The sequence below is a fragment of the Mesoplodon mirus genome (assembly GCF_964341445.2).
Source record: "Mesoplodon mirus genome assembly, chromosome: 15".
Taxonomy (NCBI): domain Eukaryota; kingdom Metazoa; phylum Chordata; class Mammalia; order Artiodactyla; family Ziphiidae; genus Mesoplodon; species Mesoplodon mirus.
The window spans coordinates 33,444,714-33,464,007 of NC_138991.1; the positions used below are offsets into that span (position 1 = coordinate 33,444,714).

Genomic DNA, 19,294 nt, shown 5'->3' on the forward strand with positions numbered 1-19,294 from the left:
TAAACCATAACCCATGTTTGATTCTTTTCTTCCCCGTTCAGAAGAGCCCCTTTCTCTTCTCCAAGGCTGACCTGGAAACCTGTGATCTGATCCAATCTCTCTTTGCCTCTTCCAGAATGCCTTCTTCCTTGTGTCTTCTCCATGGCAAGCTGAACGATGGTTTTTGACATCGCTCGGTATAGTTCAGTTTTCCAAGACAGACTAAGTCCATCAGGCTGTTTCTCTTGGTCCTCGATGGTTCAGCCCTGTCCCTCTTGGATGTGAGGGCATGTTAGCGAATGAGGAGGCGAGCCAACAATATATCCAAGATGGGTTGATAACTAAATTTGTACTATAAAAGGATGGGAGACCCTGTGAGCAGGGCTGGACTTTGCCCTGGCATGTGGTATAAGGAATGGACCCAATGTTACCTACTTCCAGATGACCAACCAGTTGTCTGCTTTCTAAAAGTACATTCTTATTGATATGAGATGTGGCCTTTGTCATTTACTAAATGATTCCACCTTCTCTCTCATTCTCCAGATCCAATCAATCCCTAAACTTTGCCAATTTTACTTTCCCAATATGTTTGATATCCAAACTCTCCTTGCGATCTGTAGTCTCACGACTGCCCCAGTCCTGTCTCTCATCCTTTCTCTCGGGGACTGCATTATTTAGCTTCGTTTAACCCACAGTCAGTCTTCTCATCTCCCCACCTCCCTCGCCTCTTGCTCAGTCTCTCTTGCAGGTTTCTCTGTAGTACCTTTCTAAAATCGGTCCCTTCTCGCCTTTAAATCTTTCCGCGGCTTCCCATTGCCTCCAGGTTACCTAGCTCAGCCGCCTGCTCTAGCGGCTCTGAGGGAGCGGGAAAGCCACCAGTCCCCACCATTTGCTGGGCTCGTCGTGCTCCCTCCGCTTGGGGGCACCTGACCTCACTCTTGGGTCCATCCATCAAATCTGAGCTCAGGTGCCGGCTCCTCCAGGAAGGCTTCCCTGACTAGCGCCTACGCCTACGCCCCCACACACTACCCAGGGTGGAGGCCCCTTATGTGAACCCACAATACTCGGTGCTACCCTCCATCACCCTCCGCCCCTAACCCTCGCAAAAAGCGCCGGAGGCTGCAATAAACACTTGTCGACCGACGGGTCTCTAAAGTCTTTGAGGGAGGCGCCGTACCCGGCGGTGCGTCCGGTGAGTCCTTCCCACCGGAGGAACGCAGGTGCAAAGGCACGGAGGCGCAAAGGGGCCTGGCGACCGCGAGCCTCGAGGGAAGTAGGTAGGCGGGGGAGGAGCCCCTGGTGGTCCAGCGCGCGCTCCCGAACGGTCCCCGGGGACGAGCGACCATCGAGACGCACCGGCCTCCGAGAGTCCTAGAGGGGAAACGGAAGGGGCCCTTCCTTGACGCACCTGTCTGACAGCGTCCGTCGCCCACTTCCGGTCCGCCGCGGGCCCGGGCGAGCCCGGCACAGGTGCGGGGCTGCGGGGCGGAAGTGGCCGGGGAGCCGGGGCCGGGCTGAGAGCCTGCTGCGGGCCTCGGCAGCTGCGAGGCTGTCGCTGCGGGCGGCGCGTCTCCCCGGAGCTGACTCCCGCGGCACCGAGCGGGACCCGGGGGGCCGCACCGCGCTGGGCTCAGGTAGGAGCGAGGCTGATCCCGCCCGGCCAGGGTTGCCTTAACGGAGGGGTGTCCACGAGCCTGATCTCTTGAACCAAAGCGGAACACTGTGAAGAGTGAGAGTGGTCGTTTTAGAACCAAACGCTCATTCAAAGAAACCATGGGTCGCCTGTTTGTCAAGTGCTAGGGGTAAAAGATGAGTGAGGACCTTTCCTGACTAAAGGGAATCTGGCAGACGGAGAGAGACACAGGGGTAAACATTCGTACTATAATGCGGTAAATGCAACCATGAACAAATGCAATAGCTAGAAAGCCAGGAAAGAGAAATCTCAATTGATGCAGCAGAGAAAATGAATAGACTGAAAATGTCAATAGATTTAAGATAGGTAGGTAGATAGGTACCTAGGTAGATAGGTAAATACAGTAACTTCCAATAGAATATTAAGCACACACTTGGGACGTACATAACTGACAATTGCTTATTCTCTGCTCTGTTTAGAGTGAGCCCCATCCCCCTCCCCAAGTCTACTACAAGCCTCTTCTTTCTCATGAGTACTTGAACCTGCATAAACCTTTCTGTCTTTTTGGCCTCCCATGTTTCTCATCTATACCATATGTTTTGGGAGGCCGACGTTGGCCTGCAATCTAACCTCTTATGTCTTCAGTTTCTGAAAAGCAGGGGAAGTAGTACTCACCCGATAGGATGGTTGTAAGTATTAAATGGGAGTATGTGCTCACATGCTTTCTGAATGGTAAAGCCTACACAAGTTAGAAATCTTTTGATCAATTATAGTAATGATATATATATATTGTTCTCTTGTTTTCTTTAGGCTGAGTACACCGTCACATCCTAGCCACCAGCAGGTCTATTGGTTTTACCTCCCAGATGTCTTGACTTTGTCTGCTTCTTTGTCACCACATTGATCTAAGTCTCTTATCTCCTGCTTGGACCACGGTAAGTGCAGTTTCCCTTATTGACCCTTCTTATCTATTCTCTATTGACACTTCCCAGACAGAGTGACTTTTGAAGAATATGTATTTCCCCACTAAAATAAGGAATAAGAGTAAAGCCCATAATTCTTAGTGTGTGCCCAGGCCCTCGATAATGTGGTTTCCGCCTGCCTCTGAGCTCTTTCCCTCCCTCACCCTGCTGAAGCCACACTGCACTGGGGCTTGTTCTCAGACTGCAGAGTAATTTCTAGCCCCAAGGCTTTTGCCTGGGATGCTCTTTCAGTGATTGGCTCATCTCATTCATTCGTTGGGTCTTAGCCTAAGCACTATTTATTCAGAAAAGCCTTCTCCAAGTCTCCAAGTTTTTGTTTTTTTTTTTTGCGGTACGCGGGCCTCTCACTGCTGTGGCCTCTCCCGTTGTGGAGCACAGGCTCCGGACGCGCAGGCTCAGCAGCCATGGCTCACGGGCCCAGCCGCTCTGCGGCATGTGGGATCTTCCCGGACCAGGGCACGAACCCATGTCCCCTGCATCGGCAGGCGGACTTTCAACCACTGTGCCACCAGGGAAGCCCAATGTTTTTTGTTTTTTAAAATATTTATTTATTTGGCTGCACAGGGTCTTAGCTGCGGCACGCGGGATCTTCATTGCCATGTGGGGGATCTTTAGTTGTGGCATGTGGGATCTAGTTCCCCGACCAGGGATCAAAACCAGGCCCTCTGCACTGGGAGCGAGGAGCCTCGGTCACTGGACCACCAGGGACGTCCCCAAGTCTCCAACTTGATTGTCCCCATTAACACCCTCCTTACTTCCTTTTTAGAACTTATCCCCATTTATAATTTAAATTTATTTGTTTCATTTTTTTTGGCCGAGCGCATGGGGCTTGCGGGGATCTTAGTTTCCCCCACTAGGTACTGAACCTGTTCCCTCGGCAGTGAAACCACTGGACCACCAGGGAATTCCCTAATTTTTTTTTTTTTTCCTGTCTGCTGTACCAGTATGTGAGTTTCAAAGGGCAAGCACCTTGTCTATCTTGTTCTCTCTTGTATTTCTAGTTTCTGTGGGTCAGACATAGATACATGTCGAATGTATATTTAGTGTTGGAAGAGTGGGCCCTGGTGACTAACCTAGTTATAACCCGTCTTATATTTTTCTATGATTGTAGTGTTGTCTCTCTCTTGAGATTTTAAGCTATTTGTGGGTATAAGCTAAGTCCTAATTTCATTGATGTAGAGAACAGAACTGGGATGACCTGACCTTCCCTGTGACTTATTTATGCTGTTCTCATTGTCTGTCTGGTCTTCCCAACAGACCCTCAGTCTTCTGGGAGGGGATGTGAAGATGCTTAAAGAGTGTCCAGGGATGGCAGAAGATCATCAGCAGCAAATGGGTGTCCCTGTGGTAAAACTGGAAAAAGAGTTGCCGTGGGGCAGGGCGAGGGAAGGCCCCAGCCCGGAGACTTTTCGCCTGAGGTTTCGGCAGTTCCGCTACCAGGAGGCGGCTGGTCCCCAGGAGGCCCTCAGGGAGCTCCAGGAGCTCTGTCGCCAGTGGCTGCGGCCCGAGCTGCACACCAAGGAGCAGATCCTGGAGCTGCTCGTGCTGGAGCAGTTCCTGACCATCCTGCCCCGGGAGTTCTACGCCTGGATTCGGGAGCACAGCCCAGAGAGCGGCAAGGCCCTTGTGGCCGTGATGGAGGGCTTCACGGAGGGAGCCCTGGAGGCCAAGGCGGTGGGTGAGAAGGGGGATCTGGGTCTCGTTCTGTTGGTGCGGGAAGCGAGAGGTTTGAGGAAGCAGTGGGAGTGGATGAGGCGCAGAATCTCCCTCCTCTGGTCCCAGACCATCTGGGGTACTTTTTGGAGGGCAGAGGAGTTTTCATCAAGGAAAGCCATTCCCAGGGAAGACGCAGGGCCGGTGGAAGGGCTGTCAGCTCCTGTTTTGGTCATCAAGGCAGAGGCCTGGCCATATTTCCCTTGTGAGCCTCGGGTCCAAAGAAGGCAGTTTTGATCTATTTCAAGGGCCCTGGTAGACTCATTCCTCTTTGGGCAGAGATGCATATGGGGATGCAGGGAATTCTGGAATTCCACTTGGTGAGTATTCTTCCTGAGAAGCATTGTCTGGAACAGTGCTGTTTCCACGTCTGGGACGTTGGCTGAGACGGCTCACGTAGTGAGTGACTTTGCATCTCAGATGCTCCCCTGGGACTCTGGCCATGTGTCTGTCCCTCTCTGGTGCAGTTTCCCGATTGCCATCTGGGAAAGAGAGGGCAGGACTGAACGTTACTGTTTTGCTTGCAGGTAACAATCTGTCTTCATTGTGTTCTCCCTTTTCCCACCACAGTCACCCCTGACTTCCTGTATAGTCCTAAGAGTTGTTTTGTTTTTTTACTCCCTACCAAGGAGCTTAAAAGTGGACCAGGAAAGGCCTGTTCTTGTGAGTTCTGGTTTTCCTTGCTATTTCTAGAGCAGTTTTTTTCTCACTGATTCACTGCACAGTCTAGGCTTTGTATTTTATACTTTCAGCATCTGTAACTGGGGAATCTTTTTTCTAATAGTGAGTGTTTTGGGCTAAAGTTCTCATTGGAATAATAATAACATCTCTCTGTGATACAGTTCATGGTAGAATTTGATCAGTATTGAGGTGGGCAGAAGGGACCCTTGTAAAATGTCATGGATGCATAGAAGTTACTCAGCGCCTGATAAAGACAGTTTAGCCTCCTTTTCACCTTCTCACTCATGTCCTGAGGAAGAGCCGAGCCGGCTTGTCCTTTGTCTCCCCTGCAGCTGCAGTGGGTCTCTTTTTTAGGTTTTAATTCAACTCCTTTCATAACAGCCTTATGCAGGCCTCATTCTAATAGGTGTTGGGGCCTGTTCTTAGATTCCGTGCCGTATGCAGGGAGAGCAGGAGGAGACAGCACTTTGCAGAGGTCCTTGGGAGCCAAGTGTCCACCTGGGGCCCGTGGAGGTCAAGCCCGAGTGGGGGCTGCCCCATGGGGAAGGAATTCAAGGCCTCGACCAAGGCGCTGAGGAGCAGCTCAACCAGGACCCTGGAGAGGGGACGCAGGCCTTCCAGGAGCAGGGTAAGCTGCAAGCAGTGGGGAAGAAAGGGCACAGAGAAGGGTGCTTCGTGCCCTGCCCCCTCCCCTTTCCTTTACAAACCCTGCAGTTGATAAACTAAGTTACCTGTAGCGTGCAGTTCTGAGTTTTCTTGGCTACTTCCTGGACTTCAGTAGGAAACAGATGAAGTGAAATTGTTTTCTGTAACTCGACCTCCTGATTTCTTCGGGGGATATCTGGTATCACACTCTCTTATCATTTCTTCTCCTTTCCCTCACATCCCTTCTAGAAACTGCCAGGAAATATGTAGCTGACATGTAGGGATATTTTTTTTAAGTGGGCAGATAAACTGAATCCCTAAAAGTGACATGTGACTTATTGTGTTGCTGAATCTCAAGGGGGGTTATTGCCGTAGTGCGACTTGGGAGCGTGAACAGCCCTGAAGGGCAGCACATATTGGGTTGGGCCCTTCTTCCCAGCTGAGAACAGGGTAGGGTACACCCACACCTACCTGTCTGGAGTCTCCTTATGGTTCCTGGGGTTCTTTGTGTCAGGCACTAGACGCCTGTGGACGAACTACTGCAGGACAGCGCTAATCCTGCTCCTGGTTTATTTCCCTGCTCAGCTCTGCCAGTTCTTCCGGCTGGTCCTGGCCTCCCTGCAGTGAGCACCAGAGACCAGGAGATGGCAGTGGGGTTCCTTACAGCTGGATCCCAGGTGAGCTGTGACTGCTCTTCAGGGATTGCGATGTCGCTTTGAATGAGGCTTACCTTCCCCAAGATTTCTCCTCCCAGCGGAGCACCATCCACAGAGTTGAATTATTCTACCTTTCTTGTTCTGATGGATGTGACAGCTTCGTTTTCTCCACTTTACATCCTCAGTTATTAATTTGAATTGAGCCTTAGGCCAGCGGTCCCCAACCTTTTTGGCACCAGGGACTGGTTTCGTGGAGCACAAGTTTTCCACGGATGGCTGTGGGGGGATGGTTCAGTCAGTAATTCGAGCGATGGGGAGCGATGGGGAGCGATGGGGAGAGGCAGAGGAAGCTTCACTCGCTCGCCGCTCACCTCCTGCTGTGCAGCCCGGTTCCTAACAGGCCACGGTCCGGTACCGGTCCGCGTGTTGGGGACCCCTGCCTTAGGGTCTAGGCATGAGGCTCAGTTCACTCATTTGGATTACTCTTTGTTTTTTTTTTTCTTTTTTTCCTCCATCGACTCAGTATTGCTCTTGTAATTGTGAGGAGGAAGACATTAGTGGTGGAAATCCCAGAGGCGTGTTCTAGGGTGTGGTGGATGGCCAGGAGGTCAGTAGCCCTTTGTGGGTACGCTTTATGGATGCTTCTGCTGCTGCTCTTCCTCTGGACCCCATCCTCCCCCAACGTCAGCAGGAGGGAGGCGACTCGAGTGGGCGCTCCCAGGAGCCCCGAGCCGAGTGGTCTCTCTGGCCCCTCCTGTGGCCGCTCCAGGAGTTTTGGCCTTATTAGCACTTCTCGGCCTGCCACAGATGGGGGTCACCGGAGCACAGGTGGGGCACTCCCGCCACGGTGAAAATCTCTCCCATGGGATGCCCAGTGTTCCCCGGGAGGTGGGGGATTTCCACTGTGGCACTTCCCTGAAGGGGACATTGAGTCTTAAAGTGAAGAGCTCCTTATAGAAGAAAAGATGTCATTTGGCAGGAAAAAAGAAGTGACTCCAGTTTTTTTGTTTTTTGTTTTGGCCGCGCCACATGGCTTCTGGGATCTTCTGGGATTGAACCTGGGCCCTCGGCAGTGAAAGCACAGAGTCCTAACCACTGGACCACCAGGGTTAGGGAATTCCCACTTCAGGGAATTCCCAGAAGTGACTCAAGTTTGAGCTCACTAAAGCAGTATTTGGGCAAGGGTTGATGCCTGTGCTGTTTGCTGTTTTTCAACACAACGTTGTTCTTAAGGCAGGGCCAGCCCGAGTTTTTACTTATCTCTGAGGGAAAGTCAGTTCTGGTTGAGGGGCTAAACAGCAGCCCCTAGTCTCCATCAAACATGAGGATCGAGTGGAGGTGACTGAACGGTGGAAGTTAGAGGCCGCAGTCGTTGGGTACCAGCCAAGTGGCTGCAGCAGAGGCTCAAAAATACAGTGGCTCAGACAAGTCCATCATTCTCTGCCATTAAACTGTCGAGAGGGAGGCACTTCTGGACCATCTAGGGACCCGCGTTCCTTCTGTCTTCCTGCTCTGTTCTCCCCTGGAATGTTGTCCGCTGTGTCTCTCTGCTTTTCCAGTGCTCCTACCTTGGGATTACTTCTTTATCCATAGCCATCTCCTGTGCTGTTTCAGGGGTTGGGCCCATTTAAAGACATGGCCCTGGCTTTCCCCGAGGAGGAGTGGAGGCACATGACCCCAGCCCAGATAGACTGCCTTGGGGAGTACGTGGAACCCCAGGACTGCGGGGTCTCACCTCCAGGTAAGACCGTTTCCATCCCGGAGGTAAGAAACTGAGGAGTTTTGAAAGCTGTAGGTCAGGGTTCTTGTCCTTGCCCCAGATTTCAGAACCTGATGCTACTGATAAAGGAAGGGAATATCATGGCAGATGAGTAAATGGGTCTGTGGAAAGCGCGTGGACCAAGGCACATAAGGAGCTGGTGAGGTGCTTTCCTGGGTCAGGAGAGGAGCAGACAAGGAACAAGAAAACACCAGGTAGTTATTCTGGCTGAAATGAGACAGGTCGGTCGTTAGGATGCCCTGAACGAACTCCTACTGTGTCTGTGGTTGAAGGGAACTGAGGGCTTGAGAGTAAGAGAAAAGAGGGATCCTCTGATCTCTTTCACCAGCCTGTGTTTACGGAGCGCTCCCTGTGTGCAGGCCCCACGTTAGCAGTTCTGTGTTGGGACAGGACTGACGTTCATGAAACCTCGGAGCCCACAGTATGTGGGTGCAGGAGGGCACGGGGCTGTGGTGGGATCTCAGCCGTGGGAGGGGCTGGTGTGGGCTGGTATTGCAGAGCAAGCAGGGCCCGGCCGGGCGTCTCAGGTGGCAGCCAGGTTTTACCTGGGGTCAGAGCTGGGAGGAAAGCTGCTTGTGGGGGAGGAGCAGCAGGAGAAGGTAGGAGGGAAGGGTGAGCCTGGGACGTGCACACCGAGGGCCCCCCGGGGACAGCCGGTGAACACTCGGGGGGGCGCTGGGGACGAGGGCTGACAGCCCCGCGGCTTGGATGGGGTGGGCGGTGGGGAGAGGGGAACCGTGGCTGCGAAGGGCCCCCTCCTTTGTTCCCTCTGATTCTCTCCTTCCTCCTCTCATCACTTCTTTGTAAGTGATGTGCTGACCACTCACCTGTACTGACGTCTCCTGGTCTTTTTTCATCTTAAAACATGTTAAAACATGTTTCATCTTAAAACATGCAGAAGTATCGTACAGTCGACCCATTAACAACAGAGGTTTGATCTGTGTGGGTCCACTTCCACGTGGATTTTTTTCAATGAATACGTACTACATACAGTCCGTCGTGATCTGCTCTTGGTTGAATCTGCGGATGAGGAAGCTTGGATACGGAGGGCCGACTGTAAAGTTAAATGTGGATTTTTGACTAGCGGTCATCACAGAGTAGTGGCAGTGGCAGTATACTGGGGGGGGGGGGGTTGGCTCGGGAGGCCTGGGTCCAGTACAAGGCTGTCACCCATGATGAAGAGATGTGCGATTTCTGTGATGGCAAAGGACGTGGAACCCCTCCGAGGTAAATGCAGAGCGCAGGATCCGTGCATGGTGCACCCATGGAGGTGCCAGCATCCTAGCGCCTTCATCCTGGCGCTGGGGACGGGCCTCTGCCAAGGACGCCACTGTGTTCCCAGCAAGTTTTTACACCCTCCTGGCCATTCTGACTGTTCTAGAGACTGGCTTTATGCTTGTCCTCTTATCCGCTCGCTGTTTCAAAACAACCCACGTACTTCCCTAACGTTTACGCTGAGACTGGGTGAGCCGGAGGTCTGCTTCCCAAGCATAGCGTCCTCTAGCCATCTCAACCTTGAGTCTTCCTGAGAGTTCTTCCCATGTGATTGCAGCTCTTGCATTGACAACTGTCTAGGATTGGGCCTGAGAAAATAAACATAAATTTCATGATACATGATATATAGCTCGTACTCACATTTCCCCACGTCCAGTTAGATTCATGCATTGCATTTAATTTTAATTTTGCTGTTCATAACACCTCAAACCTGGAAACTACCCGGATGAATATCAGCCAGATTAATAAGGAGAGTGTAATATACTCTTACAGTATGACATCATACACTGATGAGAAAGAATGTACTGCAGCTACAGCTACACCACGATATAGGTGAATCACACGGGCGTAATATTGAGCAGAAGAAGCAGACACAATGTGTGAATCAAATATGTAAAGTTTGGGAACAGGCAAAAATACGTTGTGGTGATAAAAGCCTGGATAACACATTACCCTGTGGGCAGGATGGTGTCACCAGTCACCAGAGGGGACGGGAGGGGCTTCTGGGTGCTGGTGATGTTATTTCTTGAAGTGGCTGCTATTTAATGGCCATCTTCATTATGAAAATTCTTCCAGCTCTTTATGTTTTGCACACTTACTTTTGTGAAAGGTGCAAAATAAAAGAATACATCAGAAGTGAGAGCTGTGTCCTTCATATTTTATCACATCACGAGGCATGAAATGTCCTTTTTTCCTTTATCTTTTTTTAAAATTAATTAATTAATTAATTAATTTTGGGCTGCGTTGGGTCTTCATTGCTGGGCGCGGGCTTTCTCTAGTTGCGGCGAGCGGGGGCTACTCTTTGTTGTAGTGTGCGGGCTTCTCATTGCGGTGGCTTCTCTTGTTGTGGAGTATGGGCTCTAGGTGTGTGGGCTTCAGTAGTTGTGGCTCGTGGGCTCTAGAGCGCAGGCTCAGTAGTTGTGGCGCACAGGCTTAGTTGCTCTGCAGCATGTAGGATCTTCCTGGAGCAGGGCTCGAACCCGTGTCCCCTGCATTGATAGGTGGATTCTTTTTTTTTTTTTTTTTTTAAAGAAATTCATTTACTATTTTTGGCTGTGTTGGGTCTTTGTTGCTGAGCGTGGGCTTTCTCTAGTTGCAGCGAGTGGGGGCTACTCTTTGTTGTGGTGCGTGGCCTTGTCATTGCGGTGGCCTCACTTGTTGCGGAGCACGGGCTCTAGGCGTGCGGACTTCAGTAGTTGTGGCACATGGGCTCAGTAGTTGTGGCTCACGGGCTCCAGAGCACAGGCTCAGCAGTTGTGGCGCGTGGGCTTAGTTGCTCCACGGCATGTGGGATCTTCCTGGACTAGGGGTTGAACCTATGTCCCATGCATTGGCAGGTGGATTCTTAACCACTGTGCCACCAGGGAAGCCCCTCCCTTTATCTTTTAATGGGCTTGCCTGAAAGGACTCTTTCCCGTTTAAGCATCACCTGTCATTTCCCTCTTCTTTTCTTTTTGGCTTCTTTGCTCCCTAGTACCTCTTTTCTCTCTTCTCCTTCACTTCCTCTTGATCTTCTGTAAACAACTATTAATTTAGAGAGAGTATAAGAGGGACCTGAGGAAGGACTTGTAGAGGGCGTTTCAGTCCTAATCAGTACGCCGAGGTAGAGGTAGTCTGGTGCAGACTGGATTCATTCACTCATCCGGCAGTCGTGAAGCGTCTGCCCTGAGTCAGTCCCTGTGCCAGGCTCCCAGAGACCCAGCTTACTAAAACAGCGTGAGGTGGAGGGCACAGTGCAAGCAGGGACAGTGAGCTGAGGGAGGGCGTGCAGTGCCAGCAGCTCTCCGTTGCTGGAACAGGTCTGTGATCCTGGGGAAGCTGAACATCTCAGATGACCGTAGAACAGCACGTGCAACGAGGTCAGTCGTAAGTTGTGGAATAAACGGTGCTAATTGAGTATATGTGTCGACGAGACCCAGGATGGGGCAGTAATCGGGGCAAGTTCCTTAGAGGAAACCACTGAGTTAGATTTTGAAGGAAAGCAAAGTCTGACTTAGAAGGAAGTTAAGAGGGAGGGCATTAAAATTTAGCAGACTGTTCTGTAAAAGGGCATGGAGATTGTCTGAGCTTGGGCTGCTGTAAAAAAATACCAGAGAATGGGCGGCTTAGACAACAGACATTTATATCTCACAGTTCTGGAAGCTGGGAAGTCCAGGATCCAGTTGCTGGCATACTTGTTGTCTGGTGAGGGCCTCTTTTCCTGGTTCATGGGTGGCCACCTTCTTGCCTTGTCATCACGTGGCTGAGGGAGAGAGACGTCTTGTGTCTCTTCTTTTTTTTTTCTTTTTTTTGCGGTACGCGGGCCTCTCACTGTTGTGTCCTCTCCCGTTGCGGAACACAGGCTCCGGACGCGCAGGCTCAGTGGCCATGGCTCACGGGCCCAGCCGCCCCGCAGCATGTGGGATCTTCCCGGACCGGGGCACGAACCCGTGTCCCCTGCATCGGCAGGTGGACTCTCAACCACTGCGCCACCGGGGAAGCCCTTCCTTTTTTTATAAGGACCTTAATCCCATCGTGAGGGATCATGCTCACGTGACCTCTGTGTGTGCAGAGAGCCAGCTCTGGCTTCTCTTCTTAGAGGACATAACCCCATCCTGGGCGCGCCACCCTCATGCCCTCACCTAATTAGTGCCCAAAGGCCTCACCTCCTAATAGCAGCACCTGGGGACTTAGAGCTTCAACCTGTGAATTTGGGAGGGAACACAAACAGTCCGTAACAGATGGAAAGAAGTAAAGGAATGTCTGGTTTTAGAGTCATAGAAAGTCAAATGTACTGAGGTTGTTGGTTAAAGGAAAAAAGAAGGAATTGTTAGTGGGACACCCTTAGAAGCCAGGTTCTAACATGTAAGTTTACCTTCAGATCTGTTTCAGTATTGGTCTGTATCTCCTTTGTCCTGTAGGCTTGGGGAGAAAGGAAAAGGAGGCGAAGACCCAGCTGGCAGACCCCAAGGGGCCACTTGCTCGGGGGCTGGCAGAGAGGTTTGGGGAAGCCTCTCTCCAGGTCCCGGAGCTCGGAAGAACCTGTGAGCAGGAGGCCGGGAGCTCGGTGGGAAACGCGCCTGGGCCGCCTCCTCCCCAGCGTGGCATTGCCCCCCTGCCTGATGACCTCAAGACCCACAGCTCCTTCTGGAAGCCTTTCCAGTGCCCCGAGTGCGGAAAAGGCTTCAGTCGGAGCTCAAATCTGGTCAGACACCAGCGGACCCACGAAGAAGACAAGTCCTACGGCTGCGGGGAGTGCGGGAAAGGCTTCACGCTGCGTGAGTACCTCCTGAAGCACCAGCGGACCCACCTGGGCAGGCGGCCGTATGCGTGCGGCGAGTGCTGGAAGACCTTCAGCCAGCGGCACCACCTGGAGGTCCACCAGAGGAGCCACACGGGCGAGAAACCCTTCCAGTGCGGGGACTGCTGGAAGAGCTTCAGCCGCCGGCAGCACCTGCAGGTGCACCGGCGGACGCACACCGGGGAGAAGCCCTACACCTGTGAGTGCGGCAAGCGCTTCAGCAGGAATGCCAACCTGGCCGTGCACCGGCGGGCCCACACCGGGGAGAAGCCCTACGGCTGCCAGGTGTGCGGGAAGCGGTTCAGCAAGGGGGAGCGGCTGGTCAGGCACCAGAGGATCCACACTGGGGAGAAGCCCTATTGCTGCCCTGCCTGTGGCCGGAGCTTTAACCAGCGGTCCATCCTCAACCGGCACCAGAAAACGCAGCATCGCCAGGAGACCCCAGGGCAGTGAGGGTGCCCGGCCAAAATGCCCCTCTTTTGCTCACAGAAGGTGCCGGAGAAGGCGGGGCCTTCTGGAACCACCAGGCGGAGGGAGACCTCGTTGGAGGATGCGCCCCCCTTTACTCACTGAAGGGTTGGGGGCGTCGAGGGACGTTGGGGGCCGAGAGGCGCTTTCCCCCATTTTCTTTCCACTCGTTTCACACATAGGGGAAGGGAGAGGCCTGGTTTATTTGAGAGGCCAGAGGGCACAGCATCTCACGTCTCCTACCCAAGTGGTGCTCGTACTTTCTCTTACCCTTTTTGAGGAAGCAGTATCCGGACTTTCAGTTCAGGTCCCGGTTTTTCTCCTTCAGTGGATGTTCACATCCACCTCCTGAGCAAGTCTGGTTGTCAAGGTGAAATCTTGTCCCACGTCGGCAGCTTGAGCCTCGTTTTCCTGAGGGCTGCGTCCCAGCAAGAACATGAGCTCTGTCTCCCTGCCTTCCCCCAATTCTCTTTTCCGCTTAACAGATATTTACTTGTTAACTGACACCTACTGTGCGCCTGGTGCTGGGAGTGCAGTGAACGAGACAGATGAGACCTCGTTCCCCTGGAGCTTGTGACTGGGCCCTGGAAGCAGACTCGTTAATAACGCAGAGCGCCCTCAGTTCCCTTCACAGCGAGGGCTGAGCGAGAGGAAGTCCTCTCAGGCTCACTCTGCGCTCCTTCTGCCCTGCCCCTCCAGGAGCCTGATCTTTTCCTCCCAGCTGGGGTCGCTCAGGCAGCCTCCTTTGTCTCTGTGACAGTCTACTCTCGTTGGTAGTTTCCCCATTCCATTATTCCTTGAACAATAACAACTGTCCACACATCTGTTAGGAAATTAATATTTTGCTGTTGATCACTGTATAAACATGAGAGTATTTTAAAAAACCAGGTCTAGGGCCTCCCTGGTGGCGCAGTGGTTGAGAGTCCGCCTGCCGATGCAGGGGATACGGGTTCGTGCCCCGGTCTGGGAGGATCCCATATGCCGCGGAGCGGCTGGGCCCGTGAGCCATGGCCGCTGGGCCTGCGCATCCGGAGCCTGTGCTCCGCAACGGGGGAGGCCACAACAGTGAGAGGCCCGCATACCGCAAAAAGAAAAAAAGAAAAAAAAAAAAAAAAGAAAAAAAAAAACCAGGTCTGAGGGCCTCCCTGGTGGCGCAGTGGTTGAGAGTCCGCCTGCCGATGCAGGGGATACGGGTTCGTGCCCCGGTCTGGGAGGATCCCATATGCCGCGGAGCGGCTGGGCCCGTGAGCCATGGCCGCTGGGCCTGCGCATCCGGAGCCTGTGCTCCGCAACGGGAGAGGCCACAACAGTGAGAGGCCCGCATACCGCAAAAAGAAAAAAAAAAAGAAAAAAAAAAAAAAAAAACCAGGTCTGTATAAAATTCTAATTAAGTGAGGCCAAAAGATGAACTAGTATTAATAGCCTGTATCTGATGGCACTTTACAATATATATAATGCACTGCTTCCCTGTTTTCTCACTTGACTCATTCCACAAATATTTATTGAGGCCCGACAGTGTGCCAGAAACTCTTCTAGGTGCTTGAGGTACATCAGTGAATAAAATAGGCGGGGTGTGGAGGTGGGGTGGGAAATCCCTGCCCTCGTGGAGCTTATGTGTTGGTCAATGTATTTGATCTTCAGAACCACCCAAAGTGGAACCCGTGGCTGCTCTCCGGGACCCTCTGGACCTGGCATCTGAGCCTGTGCCTCAGTCCTGTCAGCTGGCCCTGAAATGCATTCACCACCACCTACCTCTTGTTCCCGAGTCATCTCCGTTCTCAGTGCATCTCGGTCCTTGATCTGAGAGGTACTTGGGGTCCTCAGGGCCACCTGGAGATGATGAGATGGTAGCAGTCTGTTTTGCATGCGTGCCAATTTAGGAAAAACAAAGATGTTCGTAGGCATCAAAACACATTTTTTTAAAAAATGAGAAGATGCAGTGTTTGTAAACATGTTTAAGCTTTCTTATATTATTTTGCCATCGTTAAAGGTTTTCCTTTCTCTTGGACATTCTGGAAACTGCCTAACTAGCCTGGACCGTGCTGCAGTGTCGTAATGCTGTGCCTTTGGACGCCGGCTGCTGAGTGATTAGTGTTCTGACGGGACTGTAAGTTAGTCTGTCTTTGGACTGTGTCCTGTAACTGCAAGATGTGATCTGTCTCATGGTGCCTCTTGATATTATATTCTTTCACTGGGATTTTTCCCCCCCATTTTCCATTGTAAATAAGGTAAATGGTAGTGACTTTAATACAGAGAGTTGCATTACTCAGTCCACCTTGAAAAACATTATTTTATCACTCATTTCTTGGCAGATAACCATGGTGTTTACTTTTCATTTAGCAAATGACCTCCTGGCCCTTCAGTTGTCCCCACGAGGCTGCGCTGACCAGGGCGCTGTGAGATGTCCACTCTCTGAGATGCTGGGCTGCTACTTCTCAGCAACGTCGAGGTCCAGATGCAGAGTCAGCTCTTTTCTTCCCCATGCCCCAGACAAGCCAGGCAAGGCTTACAGCCACCTGGAGGCCAAACCCAATGAGAGGCTTTTCCTAAGCCTCTGGCCTGTAGTCTGTGTGACTTGGGGGCTGACCTGACCTGAGTTTGGCCTTTTCTGGAAGGTCTGTATTCCAAAGCTAGGCGGGGAGTTTGGGGCCAGCATGGCCTCCGAGTTGCTCATCAATGGGCTTCTGTTTACCTGAATTAAGTGGTAGACTCTCTGATCATACACTGGGTTTCCAGTCAGTTGAGATCTCTTGAGGGAGCTTCTGTAAGAGGCCTTGCTGTCTTTCCCACATGGGCTCCCATGTCTGCTTTGAGACCAAAGCTCATGGACAGTTCCTCAAAAGAGTCTCAGAAGAAATCTTTCCCCATGGAGTTGTAGTAGCCTTATTTTTGGTATCTACTCAAATGTCAAATATTGTTTTCTGTATTTTTCTATTTAGGAATTTTTCATAATAGAAAATTTCAAACATATATAAATGAATCCTCATGTATTCATCATTCAACTTTAATATATACTCATAACCAATCTTGTTTTATCTCTACCCCATCCTCCTCCTCATCTTCCTCCCCAGTTGAAGTATTTTAAAGCAAATCCCAAATGTTGTTTATAGATATTTCATTGTATACCTCTAAATGGTAAGGATTCTTTAAAAAAACCAAAAACCCACAATACCATTATCATACCTAAAAAACTGAGCAGTTCCTTAATTCCAAATTAATGTTTTTTAAAAAAAACCCACAATTTTAAAAAACCTTCTTTAAGATCAAAGTAAGAGGACTTCCCTGGTGGCGCAGCAGTTTAAGAAGCCGCCTGCCAATGCAGGGGACATGGGTTCGAGCCCTGGTCTGGGAAGATCCCACATGCCATGGAGTAACTAAGCCTGTGCACTACAACTACTGAGCCTGCGCCCTAGAGCCTGCGAGCCACAGCTGCTGAGCCCGCGTGCCACAACTACTGAAGCCAGCGCACCTAGAGGCCGTGCTGCACAGCAAGAGAAGCCACTGCAATGAGAAGCCCGCACACTGCAACAAAGTGTAGCTCCCACTCACCACAACTAGAGAAAACCCGTGTGCAGCAATGAAGACCCAATGCAGCCAAAAAAAAAATAATAAGATCTGTAAATTTTAATTTGTTGCTTTGTCTTCTAAGTCTAATAATCTATAGTCCCTATCCCTTTTTCCTCTTGAAAAAAATTTATTTTTTAATTGTAATTTTTTATTTGGCCACACTGCATGGCTTGTGGGATCTTAGTTCCCTGACCAGGGATCGAACCCACACCCCCTGCAATAGAAGCGCGGAGCCCTAACCACTGAACCGCCAGGGAAATTCCCCTCCCCTTGAAATTCATTTATTGAAACAACTGGATTATTTATCCTGTGGAGTTTCTCACACTCTGAATTTTATTGTTTGCATACTCATGGCATAATTTAATATAGTTCTCTGTCATCTGATTAACTAAAAACTTATAGGTGTAGAGGTGGAGCCAGATTTGTATTTCACAATTTGGCAAGAACACATTGCAGATGGTGGCATGTCTGGTTGTTTCTCATTATATGATGCTGGGAGCCTAAATGCATTTATTTCATTAATTCTATAAAAGATTCTTCGTTTATTAGCTGGAAAGCTTCTGTAAGAAATTTCCTCTCAAAAAAAAAAAAATTTCCCCTCACTATTATTAGATACAGTTCATAGAGGAAAGGAAATGCTTGATTCTTCCTTCCCTTTATTTACCTGTCTTCACAATAATAATGATCTGGTGGCTTTGCTTCTTATAAAAGTAATCAATTATTATTATTTTTTAATCAAAATGCATTAATGAATTCAAACCAGTCCACCACAGTTGTTATTCTTATTGATGCTCAAATCATTTTGCTTTTGGCCAGTGGGAGCCTCTTCACATTGGCTCCTAAATCGACATAACCCTAATCATCTTTGATAGCTTCTTTGCTCTCTGGTGTGACAGGGTTTTACAAGATCATCTTGTGCATTTCCTGCCCCTTTTGAGAGTGAAGGGAAGTGCTATTAGTTATGTCAGGACAGTGGTGTAAATGGGACTCCAGGACAAACAGGTATATTTGGTCACTTTATATTTAGCCTTCACTGTGTATGATTGGGTGTCTGCGGTTCCCTCACGCAGGGCTAATGTCGCGCACTTCAGGGCTTGGCTGCGCGTCGTGGGCCATGCTTCTGTGACAGGAAAGGTGCCACTCCCAAGGGGTGTGACCTTTGTAAGAGAAACCCCTTTTTATCCCCTGGGTGTTAACAGAACCAGGTAACTTTCTGCCCAAGGTGTGTCCTGGGGAGCTAACGCATTAAAAAATTGCTTCTCAAAATGTATGCCAGGGTGAATGTTGTCTGCAGGCTGATTAAGTGTGCTAAAAATACTTTCTGTACCTGTTTTATCCCGGCCTAGGGAAAAGTATGAGAACCTTTGTTTCTTAAAAAATAAGCTGGGGCTTCCCTAGTGGCGCAGTGGTTGAGAGTCCGCCTACCGATGCAGGGGACACGGGTTTGTGCCCCGGTCCGGGAAGATCCCACATGCCGCGGAGCGGCTGGGCCCGTGAGCCATGGCCACTGAGCCTGCGCGTCCGGAGCCTGTGCTCCGCAACGGGAGAGGCCGCAACAGTGAGAGGCCCGTGTACCGCAAAAAAAAAAAAAAAACCCACTGGTTTCAAGTCTACTTCTGAGACAGGGAAAGGAACTGGCAGAACACATTTCTCTAGAGTCTACTTGTTGTTTTAAACTCTGCCCAAGTTTCTCAGCCTCCCCACTATTCTCCCTTTGTGTCAGGAAATTCTTTGTCTTGGAGGCTGCCCTGGCTTTTTTGTTCATGGTAGGCTGTTGAGCAGGATCCTTGGCCTCAATCTACTTGATGACAACTAAAGATGTTTCCAGGCCTAGCTAAATGTCCCCTGGGGGCAAAACTGACCCTGGCTGAGAATCCCTGCACTTGGGGTTCAGGGTAAGAGAGCTGAAACAAATTAGATGGTTTAACTATTGAAAGGACTGGCCTTCCAAGGCCTGGAGCTATTTCCTGCTAACCTTAAAGAGCCCTGGCCTAATTTCTAGAAAACAAAGGAGTTACTAGAGATCACATGGGTTAAATGTAGTGTTGCCAAGCAGAGCCAAGGGCTTTTGAAGTGGAATCTCAGGATGGGGTGCTGGGGTCTATCGCAGGCAGCCTGGGTGGTTGCTTTGGGTTCCTTTCAGGCAAGCACCTGCCGCACTCATCCACACAGCTGCGAGCTTTTGCCTGGGGCTAGGTTCACTGTCCTCAGTGAACGCATGGGCGCAGTGAGAGCCAGTTAAGCACAGTGCAGCCAGTTCCAACTTTTTTGCCTCCATGATAAGGTCTCCTAAGGCCCACAGTAGTCATAAATACTTGACTGGATGAAAGACCTGGATTTCTACCTTTTTCGTAGCTAGAAGGCTCTCTTGAGGGTGCCTTAGGAGGGAAGAACCCTGCAGCAAGTTGCCCCCCA

General features: G+C 50.7%; 1 protein-coding gene across 3 annotated transcripts; it reads left to right on the plus strand.

Moving 5' to 3' along the window:
* The first annotated feature begins 1,402 nt into the window (after positions 1–1,402).
* ZSCAN25 (zinc finger and SCAN domain containing 25) lies at positions 1,403–14,358 on the plus strand. Of its 3 annotated transcripts, none has more exons than XM_082645847.1 (7): positions 1,403–1,613; positions 2,423–2,547; positions 3,853–4,269; positions 5,416–5,617; positions 6,220–6,311; positions 7,905–8,031; positions 12,465–14,358. In XM_082645847.1, exons 3-7 carry the CDS (start codon positions 3,883–3,885, stop codon positions 13,295–13,297), a joined length of 1,641 nt encoding a protein of 546 aa, XP_082501973.1. In that variant the 5' UTR covers positions 1,403–1,613; positions 2,423–2,547; positions 3,853–3,882; the 3' UTR covers positions 13,298–14,358. The 3 variants fall into 3 exon arrangements, with proteins under 3 accessions (XP_082501973.1, XP_082501974.1, XP_082501975.1); XM_082645848.1 differs by having other exon boundaries at positions 5,434–5,617; XM_082645849.1 differs by lacking the exon at positions 12,465–14,358 and adding an exon at positions 6,814–6,897 and having other exon boundaries at positions 7,905–7,986.
* The last annotated feature ends 4,936 nt before the right edge of the window (positions 14,359–19,294 follow it).

Bases quoted from the DNA above. Each gene is read 5' to 3' on its own strand.
- ZSCAN25 (XM_082645847.1), top strand. From the start codon at position 3,883: ATGCTTAAAGAGTGTCCAGGGATGGCAGAAGATCATCAGCAGCAAATG. The intron at 5,618-6,219 runs GTAAGCTGCAAG...TTCCCTGCTCAG, and splicing joins GCAGGCCTTCCAGGAGCAGG to CTCTGCCAGTTCTTCCGGCT. The intron at 6,312-7,904 runs GTGAGCTGTGAC...GTGCTGTTTCAG, and splicing joins TCCTTACAGCTGGATCCCAG to GGGTTGGGCCCATTTAAAGA.